At 41.5% G+C, this 13,653-nt stretch overlaps 1 protein-coding gene across 3 annotated transcripts in view; it reads left to right on the top strand.

The window, feature by feature from the left end:
• Positions 1-6,593: 6,593 nt before the first annotated feature.
• ARPC1A (actin related protein 2/3 complex subunit 1A) overlaps positions 6,594-13,653 on the top strand; it is a 28,782-nt gene continuing 21,722 nt past the window's right edge. For all 3 annotated transcript variants that reach the window (XR_015766413.1, XR_003606897.2, XM_028088435.2), the window contains exons 1-2: positions 6,594-6,677; positions 12,066-12,158. Coding sequence is in view for 1 of the 3 variants with exons in the window: in XM_028088435.2 (XP_027944236.1) it covers positions 12,095-12,158 (64 nt within the window). In the remaining 2 variants the exon portion in view is untranslated. The remainder of the gene's footprint in view (positions 6,678-12,065; positions 12,159-13,653) is intronic.

The raw sequence follows: 13,653 nt of genomic DNA, 5'->3' as shown, positions 1-13,653 counted from the left end.
GGAATTCTCTCTTACTAGGGGGAGGTCAGCCTTTTGTTCTATTGAGTGGTAAATAGATGCTACTATTGGATGATGCTCACCCACATTATGGAGGGCAATCTGCTCTATTCAGTCTACCAGTCTAAAAGGTCAATCTCATCCAAAACCACCCTCACAGAAACACCTAGAATAATATTTGATCAAATATCTGGGTATCCCATGGCTCAGTTAAGTTGACAAAATTAGCCATCACATCTGTGCTTTGGGGATAGGACACTAGGATCCAATCCTTGAGAAGAATGTGAATTAGAAGGTGAACATTCTTCTCAAGGATTGGAGCCAAGCTTTGAGTCATCTGAATGACCCAGAAAAATCTCAAATCCTAAAATTAGATTAAGGTGATCCCAGACTGCTGACATCCTCAGGCACTTGGCAAAATGAAAATGAAAATCTTATCTGGGCAAAGATAAAATCATTTTAGGTCTCAAACTATTCCCACATAATGTAAAAATTAAAATGTTAGACACAACATTGATAACCAACCACATAAGATGACAAGAATACAAATGAGAACCAGTCAAAACAACAAGTTGGTAATAGAAACAATCCCACAGGAACTTCAGAAAATGGCAAATACATGGTATTTACAATAGAATTAAAATGTATGACAAGGATAGTATATAACTATGCAAAAGAATAATAACGGAGTTAAGGTAATCTAAGACCCTTGCATTATCCAGGAAGAGAGAGTACTAATCATTGGTGTGCTCTATAGGATGAAAGCCCTGATCTGCAGTCTTTGCTACTCCCTATGGTATAAATGCTCCCATGGTGGCTAATTTCAAGCTACCAATAAGAGGTTACTGAACATGAATTTGGGAAAAGAGAGCACAAGCTGTTCTCCTGAGCCAGTGTGAGCCTGCTCCAGCACACCTCTAAATTAGTTCTTGAAAATGGAATAATAAAAAACAATCAATCCAAAAGAAGGCAAGAAAGGAGAGAGGAAAAAAACAGAAAAGTCAGGACAAAAATAAAGCATATAATAAGATGATCGAGTAAATTCAAGTATATCAGTAATTAAGTGTAAATGGATGGATATTTCAGTTAAAGGATAAAAATACTGTAATCATAAATTGCAACTGCATGTTGTTTATGAGCAACACATCTAAAAGCATAAGGTAATAGAAAGGTTGAAAGGAAAAAAGGAAAAAAAAAAGATATACTAGGCAAACCCTAACCCAAAAAAAGCTGGTATAGCTGTATTAATATCAGAGGAGCAAAAGCACTATTAGAAAGGAATATTCCGGGGCACCTGGCTGGCTCAGTTGGTAGCGCATGGGACTCTTGATCTCAGTGTTTTAAGTTCAAGCCCCACATTGGGTGTACAGCTTACTTAAAAAAAATGCAGGGAGTGCCAGGATGGCTCAGTCAGTTAAGCATCTGACTCTTTATTTCGGCTCAGGTATCATGTCTCAAGGTGGTGAGATTGAGCCTGGAGCCAGGCTCCCTGCTCAGCATGGAATCTGCTTCTCTACCCCTCTCTCTGCCCCTCCCCCCACTGGTACACCTGCACTCTCTCTCTCAAATATTTTTTTTAAAAAGGAGTATTTCATAATGATAAAACATCCAACTCACAAGACATGACAATTCCATAACATAGAGGCACCTATAATATAGCCTCAAAATATACAAAGAAAAAAATAACAGAGAGTAGAAATAGACAACTCCACAACACTTGGGAGATATTAACACACCTTTCTTAGTAATCAAAACAAGCAAGCAAAAACAAATTAGTAATTAAGCTAGAAATTATGCAATTAAGGCAGAAATCAATAATAAAAATATAACTTAAAACTTCCATGTTTAAAAATTAAGAAATGCCAATTCTACACAAACTCTTCCAGAAAATTCAAGAGAAAGAATACTCCTGAACTCATTATGAAGCCAGAATTACTCAAATACCAAAACTAAAAAACAAAAGAATTACAGGAAAAGTAGACTTCAAAACAATATCCTTCATAAGCCAAGATTTTAAATTGCTAAATTCCTTTTTTCTTTTAAGTATTTGCTTTGACTTTTTTTTATTACTCTTGATAGTATGTCTTTGAGCAAGTTGGTTCCAGCCTCTAAAGACTTTTTTAAATGTAATCTCCGCCCCCAATGTGGGACTCAAACTCACCACCCCAAGATCAAGAGTCACATGCTCTACCGACTAATCCAGCCAGGCACCCCTTAAATTGTTAAATTCTTTCTTAGGTTTTATTTATTTAAGTAATCTTTACACCAAACGTGGGGCTCGAACTCACCACCCCAAGATCAAGAGTTGCACGCTCCTTTCACTGAGCCAGCCAGGTACCCCTAAATTGCTCAATTCTTAAGAAAAATTTTAGCAAAGGAATACAATAACATATGAAAATAATGTCAAGACTAAGTAGGACTGGTCAACCCGCTCAGGTCCCCTCCCTCTTTGGGAGCTTTGTACTATCACTTTACTATCACTCAATAAATTTTGCTTTGCTGCCCACAAAAAAAAAAAAAAAAAGGACTAAGTAGGACTTTTCCCAACAATGCAAGTTTAGTTTAACACTCTAAAATCAATCGATATATAAAACTTCTAGGAAAAAAACATGAAAAAAAATCTATATAACCTTGGATTAGTCAGAGATTTCTTAGACATGACAACAGATAAATGGACTTCCTCAAAATTAAGAACTTCTGCTCTTTGAAAGATATTAACTAAGATAACAAATGAAGAGAAGCCACAGACTGGAAGAAAACAACCGGGAAACAATAAACTGTGACAATCAACTTGGTACATTATGTTCAAATAATAACTGCCACAATTTATTGAACACTTTTAATAAGCCAAGAACTGACAAGCACTTTATATACATTCTCTATTTTAATCCTAAGACCAACCCTAAGAGGTGGATACTATAGAGGTGGAAACTATTATCCTCATTTGACAGATGAACTTAAGAGAAATTGATTGACTTCTCCGAAGTCATATAGATGGTAAGCTGCAGAGCCAAAATTTGAACCCAGTTCTATTTATTGCAATGTCAATGAACTCTCTTAAGTACTCCATCATATGATCTTTCTATTAAAATAACCTAAGTTTGCCTAACACGGAAAAGGCGTCAGAAGCAAAATGTGTAAGTGGCCGTGGCCTCCAGACTTACAGGTTAGTGAACTACAGATTTTGCTTACCCAATTAGGAAAACAATACGTGGTATTCATAAGTTTGCTCATGTGTTTGTCTTATAAGAATGATATCTGTGATAGTAGGGTATTTATATACCATCTGAGACTACCTTATGCCTCTAGACACCCCACAAACTAAGTGGTCCCACCTCTGTGCTATGGAAACGAACTGGGTAAAGCAGCGTAGAGTGCAAAAATTTGCATGCATTTTTTAGTCCTCTGTACTGAATGGTACAAGATCCTTTCCATAGGAAACTTTCCCTCCTTGGAACCATATAGGACAATATCTAAAGGAGTGGGCAATAAGCATTATTAAGCATTAACAGAGTATGCATTTATGTTTTTGTCTTTGTTTGCTTACAGCTTTTATAGGCATTGAGTCAATAAATATTTCCAACAGTCTTTGTGGTGAGTAGGTGGTAGGCATTAACCCATGTAAAACACAAAATAGAGGCAGAGGGGAAACTGGCTGGCTCGACTGGTAGAGATTGTGACTCTTGATCTCAGGGGTCATCCATTTGAACCCCACATTGGGTGTAGAGATTACTTCTAAAATGTTTTTAAAAAGAAAAAAACAACAAAATGGAGTCTGACCGGCAGTAGTGTTCCCTGTTGTTCAGCTGGGGTTCAAGGGAGAACCAGTCTTCTTATCCTCCAAACCACATTCCAGATACTAAATCGAGGCCCTCCTGAGCAGATGGAAATCCTTAGGCCTTTGCAAACATGTAATCTTTCTGACCTATGATTGGGTACTTTCCTGATATAAGCCCTTCCTCCCACTCACAACTGGTCGTAACCTCTGTGTTCTTTGAAATCCCAGACTGTTTATTTCACTCATTCATAGTTTCATTCAACAAATATTAAGTAGGATCTTCCAGGTTGAAGGCATTGTGTATTTCCTTGTATTTAAAATTATGTGTGAACTGATCTCATCCTAGCTTCTGGGCTCTTTGAGGACAGAAAGATCTTACCCAACTCTTCTGTACATCTATTGAAATGCTTAACACAAATCTTGGCACTTGGTGAACACGCATTAAACACTTGATGACTTGACGTTTGACCCATTTCCAATTCAATCCTGTTCCTATTCCAATTGAATCAATAAAGCGAACAAAATCATTCCATGACATTATCCAACCCTTCACTTCCTCCCATTTCTAAGTACCACCTTTCCTGGTACTACTTTTTTTAAAAGAGAATCCTCATTTGGCATACTAGGTCAGTGTGATTATGCATGTAAAAAAACACACACTAAAAATAACTCACCCTGCTTGGAACTCCAATGGCTGGTATAACCAGGGCATGAGGTGATAATGGCAAATGCTCTGGACAGGTATCAGGAGGCCAGCCCTGGCACCAGCTTCTATCAACACCTTCACCAAGGTCTATTGGTTTGTATGTTATTCTCATCTATTCGTATTATAAACTCCTTCAAAGAAGGAACTGTCTTTTGTAAAGAGATGGGATCTAAACAAAACAGTTGGTATTTTGACTCTGGATACCAACTCTACATACTTCTGGATGAGTTCATGTAGCTTGCAGACACGTGAGGAATCCTTGCTTCCATGTGTGCTGTCCTTCCTGGGCCAAGATGTTGTCACTGGGAGGGAGGTAATTAATTTAAAATGATCGTTCTGCTCTCTCAATCTGTCCTCCATCTCCCTAGGACCAAAGACTTTGTAGCCATAGGGCAAAATAAAACCAATTTCCTTCCAGTGCATTAGTGCTTCTTGGACAGCTGGATTAACTAACCCTACAAAACAGTGTGGCTCTGAAATCAGGAATGTGACAACTTCACTTTTGTGAACACCACCTTCTGGGCAAGCATTGGGGTCAAACTCATAAGCCGGCCGAAGCACTCTGTTGGTGACCTCCAGTGGCCCCGACGAAAGGAGGGCTGCTCCAGGATTTCTATGGGTTCAAGGGCGCCAAGTCTAGCTGGAAGTGGGGTTCAGGGCATTTTGTAGAAGCCGCATCTGTAGAGCAAGCACTATCTCCACGTGTTTCGGGGGGTGATGAATTCCCCCAACTCCTCTGTCCTGTAGTGCCATTTTGGGAGCAGGGAACAAGTGATTCTGACCAAAGAAAGGTCAAGAAGGTTCCTCGGGGAGGGCCTCAGAGGCTTTCCACAGAGAAACTGGCTCTTAAGAGGGAACCTTCTTGTGGATGCAAGCTGGTGCAACCACTCTGGAAAACAATATGGAGGTTCCTCAAACAGTTGAAAATAGAGCTACCCTACGATCCAGCAATTGCACTACTGGGTATTTACCACAAAGATACAAATGTAGGGACCCGAAGGGGTACGTGCACCCCGATGTTTATCGCAGCAATGTCCACAATAGCCAAACTGTGGAAAGAGCCAAGATGTCCATCGACAGATGAATGGATAAAGAAGAGGTGGTATATATACACAATGGAATATTATGCAGCCATCCAAAGGAATGAGATCCTGCCATTTGCAACGACGTGGATGGAACTGGAGGGTGTTATGCTGAGTGAAATAAGTCAATCAGAGAAAGACATGTATCATATGACCTCACTGATATGAGGAATTTTTAACCTCAGGAAACAAACTGAGGGTTGCTGGAGTGGTGGGGGGTGGGAGGGATGGGGTGGCTGGGTGATAGACATTGGGGAGGGTATGTGCTATGGTGAGCGCTGTGAATTGTGCAAGACTGTTGAATCACAGATCTGTACTTCTAAAACAAATAATGCAAGATATGTTAAGAAAAAAAGAAGAAGAAGATAGCAGGAGGGGAAGAATGAAGGGGAGTAAGTCGGAGGGGGAGACGAACCATGAGAGAGGATGGACTCTGAAAAACTGAGGGTTCTAGAGGGGAGGGGGGTGGGGGGATGGGTTGGCCTGGTGATGGGTATTGAGGAGGGCACGTTCTGCGTGGAGCACTGGGTGTTATGCACAAACAATGAATCATGGAACACTACATCAAAAACAAATGATGTGATGTATAGTGATTAACATAACAATAAAAAATTAAAATAAAAATTAAAAAAAAAGAGGGAACCTTCTCTCTGAAGGGAGAAAAACGTTTCGTTCGTCGGGTCCCTGTGGCTCGCTCTAAAAGGCCTCGGCCCTCGCTAATTCATTTCCTGACAAAAGCACTTGTGACAGCGTCAACGCTCCACACATCGATCCACGAGTCTGAGAAAACTTTATTTAGAAAAAGATGAAGCCCTCCACGCCGCTTCGCCACCACCTTCGAGGCGGTGTACGACGCCCCTCGCAAGGGGCCCCTCGGACGCCGGACCCTCCCCCACCGCACCCGCGCCGGACCCCGGCCGCGCGCCCAAACTAGGCGCGTGCGCAGACCACCGCGCGGCCGCCCCGCGCAGGCGCCGTGGCCATTTCCGGGATCTGTCAGCCGCTCCCTCTGGGCCTCGGTCCTCCACCCGCGTCCGCCGGAGCCTGTTCGCGTCGACTGACCAGAGTCCGCGAATTCTCCGCTCCGAGCCGGTCCGCACTGCCCCGATCCCAGGTAAGGGACAGCAGGGCGAGCTCCTGGCCCTGTCGGCCTGCACTGGCCCGGCCTCGCACCGGACTTGAACCCGCGGGGGCGGTGAGGCGGGGGCTTAGGCCGCGGGGCCCAGGGGCTGAGGGGCGGGCCGGGTCTCCTGGCCCGGCCTCCGGAGGGGGCGGGGATCCCCAGTCTCCGTGGGGCCCGCCGAGCCCCTGGGGTTCCCACACACACAGATCGATTTTTTTTTCTAAGATTTTATTTATTTATTTGAGAGAGAATGAGAGAGAGCACGGGAGAGAGCACGGGAGGGAAGAGGGTCAGAGGGAGAAGCAGACTCCCCGCCGAGCAGGGAGCCCGATGCGGGACTCGATCCCGGGACTCCGGGATCATGACCTGAGCCGAAGGCAGTCGCTTAACCAACCGAGCCACCCAGGCGCCCCCACAGATCGCTTCTCTAGAGCTTTCCCAGCTCCGAGCCCCCTTCAGTGCCAGAATGAGCGGCTCCTTTACCTGCGCTTCCGCAGCCCTGTTCGCTCCTCTACGGCGGGCATTCATCACAATCTGTAAAACTGTAGTAAATGAGATGACCTTCCTCCTAGCCGAGCGTCACGACGGAACGTTTCTTTAGCATCTAGAATAGGTACTGCGCGCGGTGGGCGACCCTGGCATGTCCCGCTCCTGTCTGGGGCAGCCCTCAATCTTTCAGCTCCGGGGGGGGGGGGGGGCGCCCGAACTGCAGAAAGACCCTCCCCCGAGTTCTTCTAAGCCTCCCTCCGCTCGAGTGCCGCCTTCTCTTAAGTCAGTTATTGCACACACCCGGCCCTTCTCGCTCCGCGGAGCCTTTTATGCAGCCCCTTTCACGTTCCAGCCCCTGCAGTGGGACTGCCCATGTTCCAGTCCCGGCGCCACCACTTAGCGGTGAAGGTTGCATCTCTGAGTCCCTGTTTCCTCGTCTGCAGTAGGAATGTTCTCAGGGCTTTTATTATTATTATCGTCACTTATTTATTTATTTACCTATTTGGAGGAAGTGAGTTTATTTGCATTAATTGTCCAGACTAGTACCTGGCCCAGAGTAGGTGCTGAATACATACTCGTTATTCCTACTGTTTGGGCGTTCTGTGCACATCATACCGTCTTCCCTTCCTTTCCTACCCTCCCCCGCCCCCACCTCCGACCAGACTTGAGGACCAGGAAAGTGTCAGATGTATTTATGTTTCTGGCCCTCTCCCTGTACTTAACTACACTTCTGGGAACGTGGTAGACACTTAATAAATTGTAGCTTAGAATCTTTGATGAGAAAGCCATCTGTTCTCATATGCAGCTCTGGAACTTGAAGGAAATGCTAATCTACTTTTTATCTACCTCCATTCATTTTCTAAATTACCGAAGTTATCCTAGTTCTGCCCTTTTTTAAATCAATTTTATCTCACCTTTTGGTTTCAGGTACGTCCTGGGTTTCTCAGGTATCTAAGGAAAAAAGGAGAGGGTATCAGTCTGGAGGGTGTTTTTGCCCTTTTAGGAAGTGGGTGTAACTGGCTGCTTCCTACCAGAGAGTATTCGGAAACCTTCCAAGGTTACTTCATCTACTTATCACAGTTAAAGGAGGGGATTATCTTGGAAAAATAAAACACTTGCTTGGAGGAAGAGTGGCAGTATTTTGATCTAGTTAACTAATCCTGTGCTGAAACAAATTCTGCATAAAGAAGTTTAAAATGATCTGCCGGTAAGGCTGGTGCCTGGCATTGAAACCTTGTCTCAGAACCTTGTGGAGGGTGTGGTGACCTTGTTGGAGTACCTGGGATTGCTGGGTTGGGTAATGAGAGCAGTTAGAAACTGGATGAATCACAGTGTTGGAAACTGACCCTAAGCAGGGAACTGACATCGTTACTGTACAAATACTTTCAGGCTTCAGGGCCAAGAATTCAAAATATATGTAGACATTTCCAAGTTCAGAGGATAATAACCAGTGTGTGCTTTTAGAGATGGTTCAAAAGCCTTGGGTCAAAGGAAGAAAGGGAACTAATTCAGCATCTCTTTTGGGCTAGGCTTTGTACTACATGTTTTCACATGTTACCTCATTTAATCCTCATACCTACAGCCTTGGGTTGTCGGTGACATGTCCATTTTATGTATTTTTAAAAAATGAGATTTTGTATTGTTAAGTGACCTGCCCTGGGTCTCATAGCTAGTATGTGACCCAGCCAGGGTTCAAGCCCAGGTCCCCTTGGCTCCAGAGTCCATGGCAACCAAACGTCAGAATGACTGTATTCAAAGCAGTAGGTAAAAAAAGGAGTTGGGTTGTAGGGGGAGTGCTTGGAATCATACTATAAATCATTATAAGTCATTTTTCCTTTCAGCTCTGTATAGTAAAAGCTTATCAGAAGCTTGTCAAATTTCGTATCACTGCCTTGTCTATCCGTTTTTCTCCTGTCTACTCTCATTAAGACAAAAGTTTTCAGGTTTCACTTAAATATTAATCACAGTTTAGAATTAGAATTATCATGCTGTGTCACGAGGTATCTTTTTCTTGGTACAGATTCCAGCTGTTGCTCTCCTGCACTCACTGAGTTTGATGAATACAGACTGTGTTTACTGGGTACCTTATAAATTTGACAAACATGAGTGTTGTCTTACTCTACAGACTTAAAATATCCACATGATTATAAATGAAGTACAGGTCTGAGTGTATGTCCAAATATGGAACTTGAATGATACAACAAATTTAGAAATGCAATTTTAGGAGTAATTATGCCATTATGTAAATGTTTACCTCTTTTGAAAGCTTTGCTACTTTGCTTAAAAAACTGAGTTGAGGGATGCATGGCTGGCTCAGTCAGTGGAGCATACAATTCTTGATCTCGGCATTGTAAGTTCAGGCCCCACTATGGGTGTAGAGATTACTTAAAAATAAATTAAGTTTTCTTAAAAAACTGAGTTAAAGAATGAGAAAGTCTTTGCAACTGTTTTTTTTTAACTATACATGTAATGTGTGCTTTTATTGCATGTAGTCACATTGAATTATTTGTAGGCCAGTTTTGTTTTAATTAACAAATGAGCTTATAAAATACAGCTTTTGAACTAAATTGCTTTTAATTAAGGAGATATTTGTGACACAGTGTGTTATTTTGAGTAACTATGAGTAAAACCTGTTGTGACGGGTAAGCATCTGATATCAGATATGAGAGAGAATCATGCAGTGAGCATCTGGACGTTGTTTTAAAAAACACATTAAGGGGCGCCTGGGTGGCTCAGCCGTTAGGCATCTGCCTTCGGCTCAGGTCACGATCCCAGGGTCCTGGGATTGAGCTCCATATCGGGCTCCCTGCTCTGCGGGAAGCCTGCTTCTCCTTCTCCCACTCCCCCTGCCTGTGTTCCCTCTCACTGTCTCTCTCTGTCAAATAAATAAATAAAATCTTAAAAAAATAAAAAAAATAAAAAATAAATTAAAAACACATTAAGCACCCTCATTTGAATTCATGTAAACATTTTTTTTTAATCCAGTTAGAGGCTTTTTCTTTACTTGTAAGTTGCAGTTTGCTTTCTAGAATATGTAAGAATAAAAAAAGTGACCTAAATAAATATCTTCACTTTAGAATAGTGAATTTGAAACACTGACATTTCTCTGCCAGTTCAAGATATCCTATGTTTTATTTAAGGGTGTGCTTAATCTCTTTTTGACCTTTGGATTCCTTTACAACCGTTAGCAGAGACATTTCTTCTGCTTTCCACTGAGATTTATCTCTGCTTTCTCTGCTGAACTTCAGTTGTTCACTTCATAACCTTCTGCTGTCCTTTCCACTCATTTTCTATTTACATCAGAATTCCTGAATTACATTTCAGTCTCCACCCTAGGTTAAAGACTTGTACTGAACTTCAGAGTGTTGTGTGAGGGCCTCTTAGAAAATGATAACGGGAAGGAGGATCTGGCTGCTTTTTTAAAAGATTTCTCTTATTTCAGGTAATGGTTGCCTCTTTGGTGGATCTAGATGTGGGTATCTATGAAATAGAGAATTTTATTTGACTTTGAATTTAATGGTGTGTCACAGATTCCTGCTTTTCATTTTCAGTAGAAAGTTTAAAGAGCAATGTAACAAACACCTGTATAGTTTACTGTTTTTGTAGATTTACCAGCTGTTAACATTTTGCCACATTTACTCTTTATATATCTACTTGTCCTGAACTATTGAAAGTAAATTACAGAAGACATCATGACACTTCATCCCTGAACGCTTCATCATCTTTATCTCCTAAGGGTTAGATCGTGCTCCTATCTAATGGCAAACAGTTATAGTTAGGATATTGAAAATAACTTCATATTGTTATGTAATATGTAGTATAAATTCATATTTTCTTTATTGTGCAAAATATGTCCTGTATGGCTATTTTTAAAAATATAGATTACAATCAAGTTTCATTTGTTGAATTAGAACAGTCCACTTCACGCCCATTGCCTCTTAATGAATAGTACAGGCCAGTTGTTTTATAGGATGGCATATATTCTGGTTTGAACTGTTTATTTCCCCTTTGTGTTATTTGACTAATTCCACCTCCCTTTATTTCATCTAAACTGGAAAGTAGGTCTGGGTCTTGATTGGATTTAGAGCAAATATGTTTGGCAGAAATACTTGATAGGTGGGTTGGCCATATTACGAGGTTTCTCCAGGATAGTCCTGTCACCTGTTGTCATAACATAATTAATAATGCCCCTTTTTGCTTTCTTAAACATTTTCTGGTCTGGATGATAAGTGGTCACTATTTTTTTTTTTATAATTTTGTGTATTTATTTAACAGAGACACAGCAAGAGAGGGAACACAAGCAAGGGGAGTGGGAGAGGGAGAAGCAGGCTTCCCGCAGAGCAGGGAGCCTGATGCGGGGCTCAATCCCAGCACCCTGGGACCATGACCTGAGCCAAAGGCAGATGCTTAACGACTGACCCACCTATAGGCGCCCCAAGTGGTCACTATTTTTAAGTGATGATGTGTACTTTGTGTTTCCTCCCATCAGGAAGCCCATCAGATTAGATTGTTCCAGTCTTTTCAATAATAAGTTTGATCCCTTGGTTAAGATGGTGACTGCCAGATTTTTTGTTGTTGTTAAGGCTCATTTTTCTCTCTTTGAAATTAGTAAATAATCTGTGGGATGATAATTTGAGACTGTGTGAATATCCTTTACCCCAACAATCTTTAACCCATGGTTTTAGAGTCCCTTGATGACCCTTGACAGAATAAAGTATACACTGGTGGTTACAATGCTTGTTGTATTTAAATGATTAAGTTTTGACATTGAGATTGATTTTTTAATGGGGCAGTACTGTATTATTTATCCCCAAACACTTTGGGATCCCCAGACAACTTAAATATGTGTTGCCTGCCATTTTAAATGCTTTTTTCTGTTGTTTATTACAGCTTTCTATCCTTTGAAAACACTAAGAATAATGTCCCTGCATCAGTTTTTACTAGAGCCAATCACCTGTCATGCCTGGAACAGGGATCGTACCCGTAAGTGTGCTGTTAATTTTACTCCTTTATTTTGGTGCCTTTGATATTTTTATACGTAAGCACTTTTTTAGGGATCACATACTTGTGTCACATGTGAAAAGGGCATGGCCATGGATTCGAAAGGAAACTAGGTCAGTTGTTTGGTTTATAGATAAGAGAAACCAAGGCCTAGAGTTGCCAGTGGAAGGACTTTCCAGTGGTTAATGTTAGAGCCATTGCTAGCATCTAAGCCTTCTGGCTCTGTGTCCATATCTTTGTCTACAGTACGAGTTGGAGAATGGTTTATATCGGAGGCATCTTTCATTGCCTTAAGAGCCCAGTGTCTGAAATGGTTGTGTAGTAATGTCACAGTCATCCAATATTTAGTCAGAATACTCAGACCTAGAAATAAGCTCTTACGGAGACGTATAGTTTACTCCTGATGTGCTAAGAGCAGTATTAGCTACTATTTACTATATTATTGTAATAAGCTTGAGTTTCTAGTTTTCTAACTCCAACCAACTAGAAAGGGATGGAAAAGACTCTTAGAAGTAGGCACAGTACAACAAGCAAAGTGACAGAGTATGTAAGAGGGAGGCCAAAAAAACCCCTAAGAACAGACAGAAGTGTAGTAGTGTGCCCATGAGTTATTTTTAAAAATTAAATTATATTCACTATCTTCTTTAAAATAAAGCTTTTTGGAGGTGCCTAGGTGGCTCAGTCAGTTAAGCATCTGCCTTTGGCTCGGGTCATGATCCTAGGGTCCTGGGATCGAGCCCTGCATCAGGCTCCCTGCTCAGTGGGGAGTCTGCTTCTCCCTCTTCCTTCCTTACAACCCCGAGATCATGACATGAGCTGAAATCAAAAGCCAGATGCCCCACCTGCTGAGCCACCCAGGCGCCCCCTAGACATACCATATTTCCATCAGTTTATTCATCAGTTGGTGGACATTTGGGTTGTTGCCACTTTTTGGCTATTACGAATAATGCTCCTGTGAACATTCACATACCAGTTTTTATGTGGACATATGTTTTCAGTTCCCTGAGTTTATACCTAGGACTTGAATTTCTGGGTCATATAGTAACTATGTTGAACGTTTTGGGGAGCTGCCAGACTGTCTTCCAAAATGGCTGTGCCATTTTACTTTCTCACTAGTAGTGTATGAAGGTTCCAGTTTCTCTGTGTCCTTGTCAACACTTATTATTATCTGTCTTTTTTGTTATAGCCCTGTACCCACTGTATTCTAGTAGGTATAAAGTAATATCTCATTGTTGTTTTGATTTGCATTTCCCTGTTGATGACTAATGATGTTGAGCATCTTTTCAAATGTTTATTGGCTATTTATATATTTTCTTTGGAAAAGTGTCTATTCAGATCCTTTGCCTATTTTTAAAATTAGGTTGTCTGTTTATTGTTGAATGATAAGAGTTGGATATAAGTCCCTTACACAATATATAATTTACAAAATCTCCCATTCTGTGGGGTGTCTTTTCACTTTCTTGATGATGTCCTCTGA

Source organism: Eumetopias jubatus, unplaced genomic scaffold (assembly GCF_037043125.1).
Source record: "Eumetopias jubatus isolate StellerSeaLion01/CBP00866 unplaced genomic scaffold, mEumJub1_p1.0 scaffold_12, whole genome shotgun sequence".
Lineage (NCBI taxonomy): Eukaryota > Metazoa > Chordata > Mammalia > Carnivora > Otariidae > Eumetopias > Eumetopias jubatus.
This window is presented reverse-complemented; position numbering and strand designations above follow the sequence as displayed.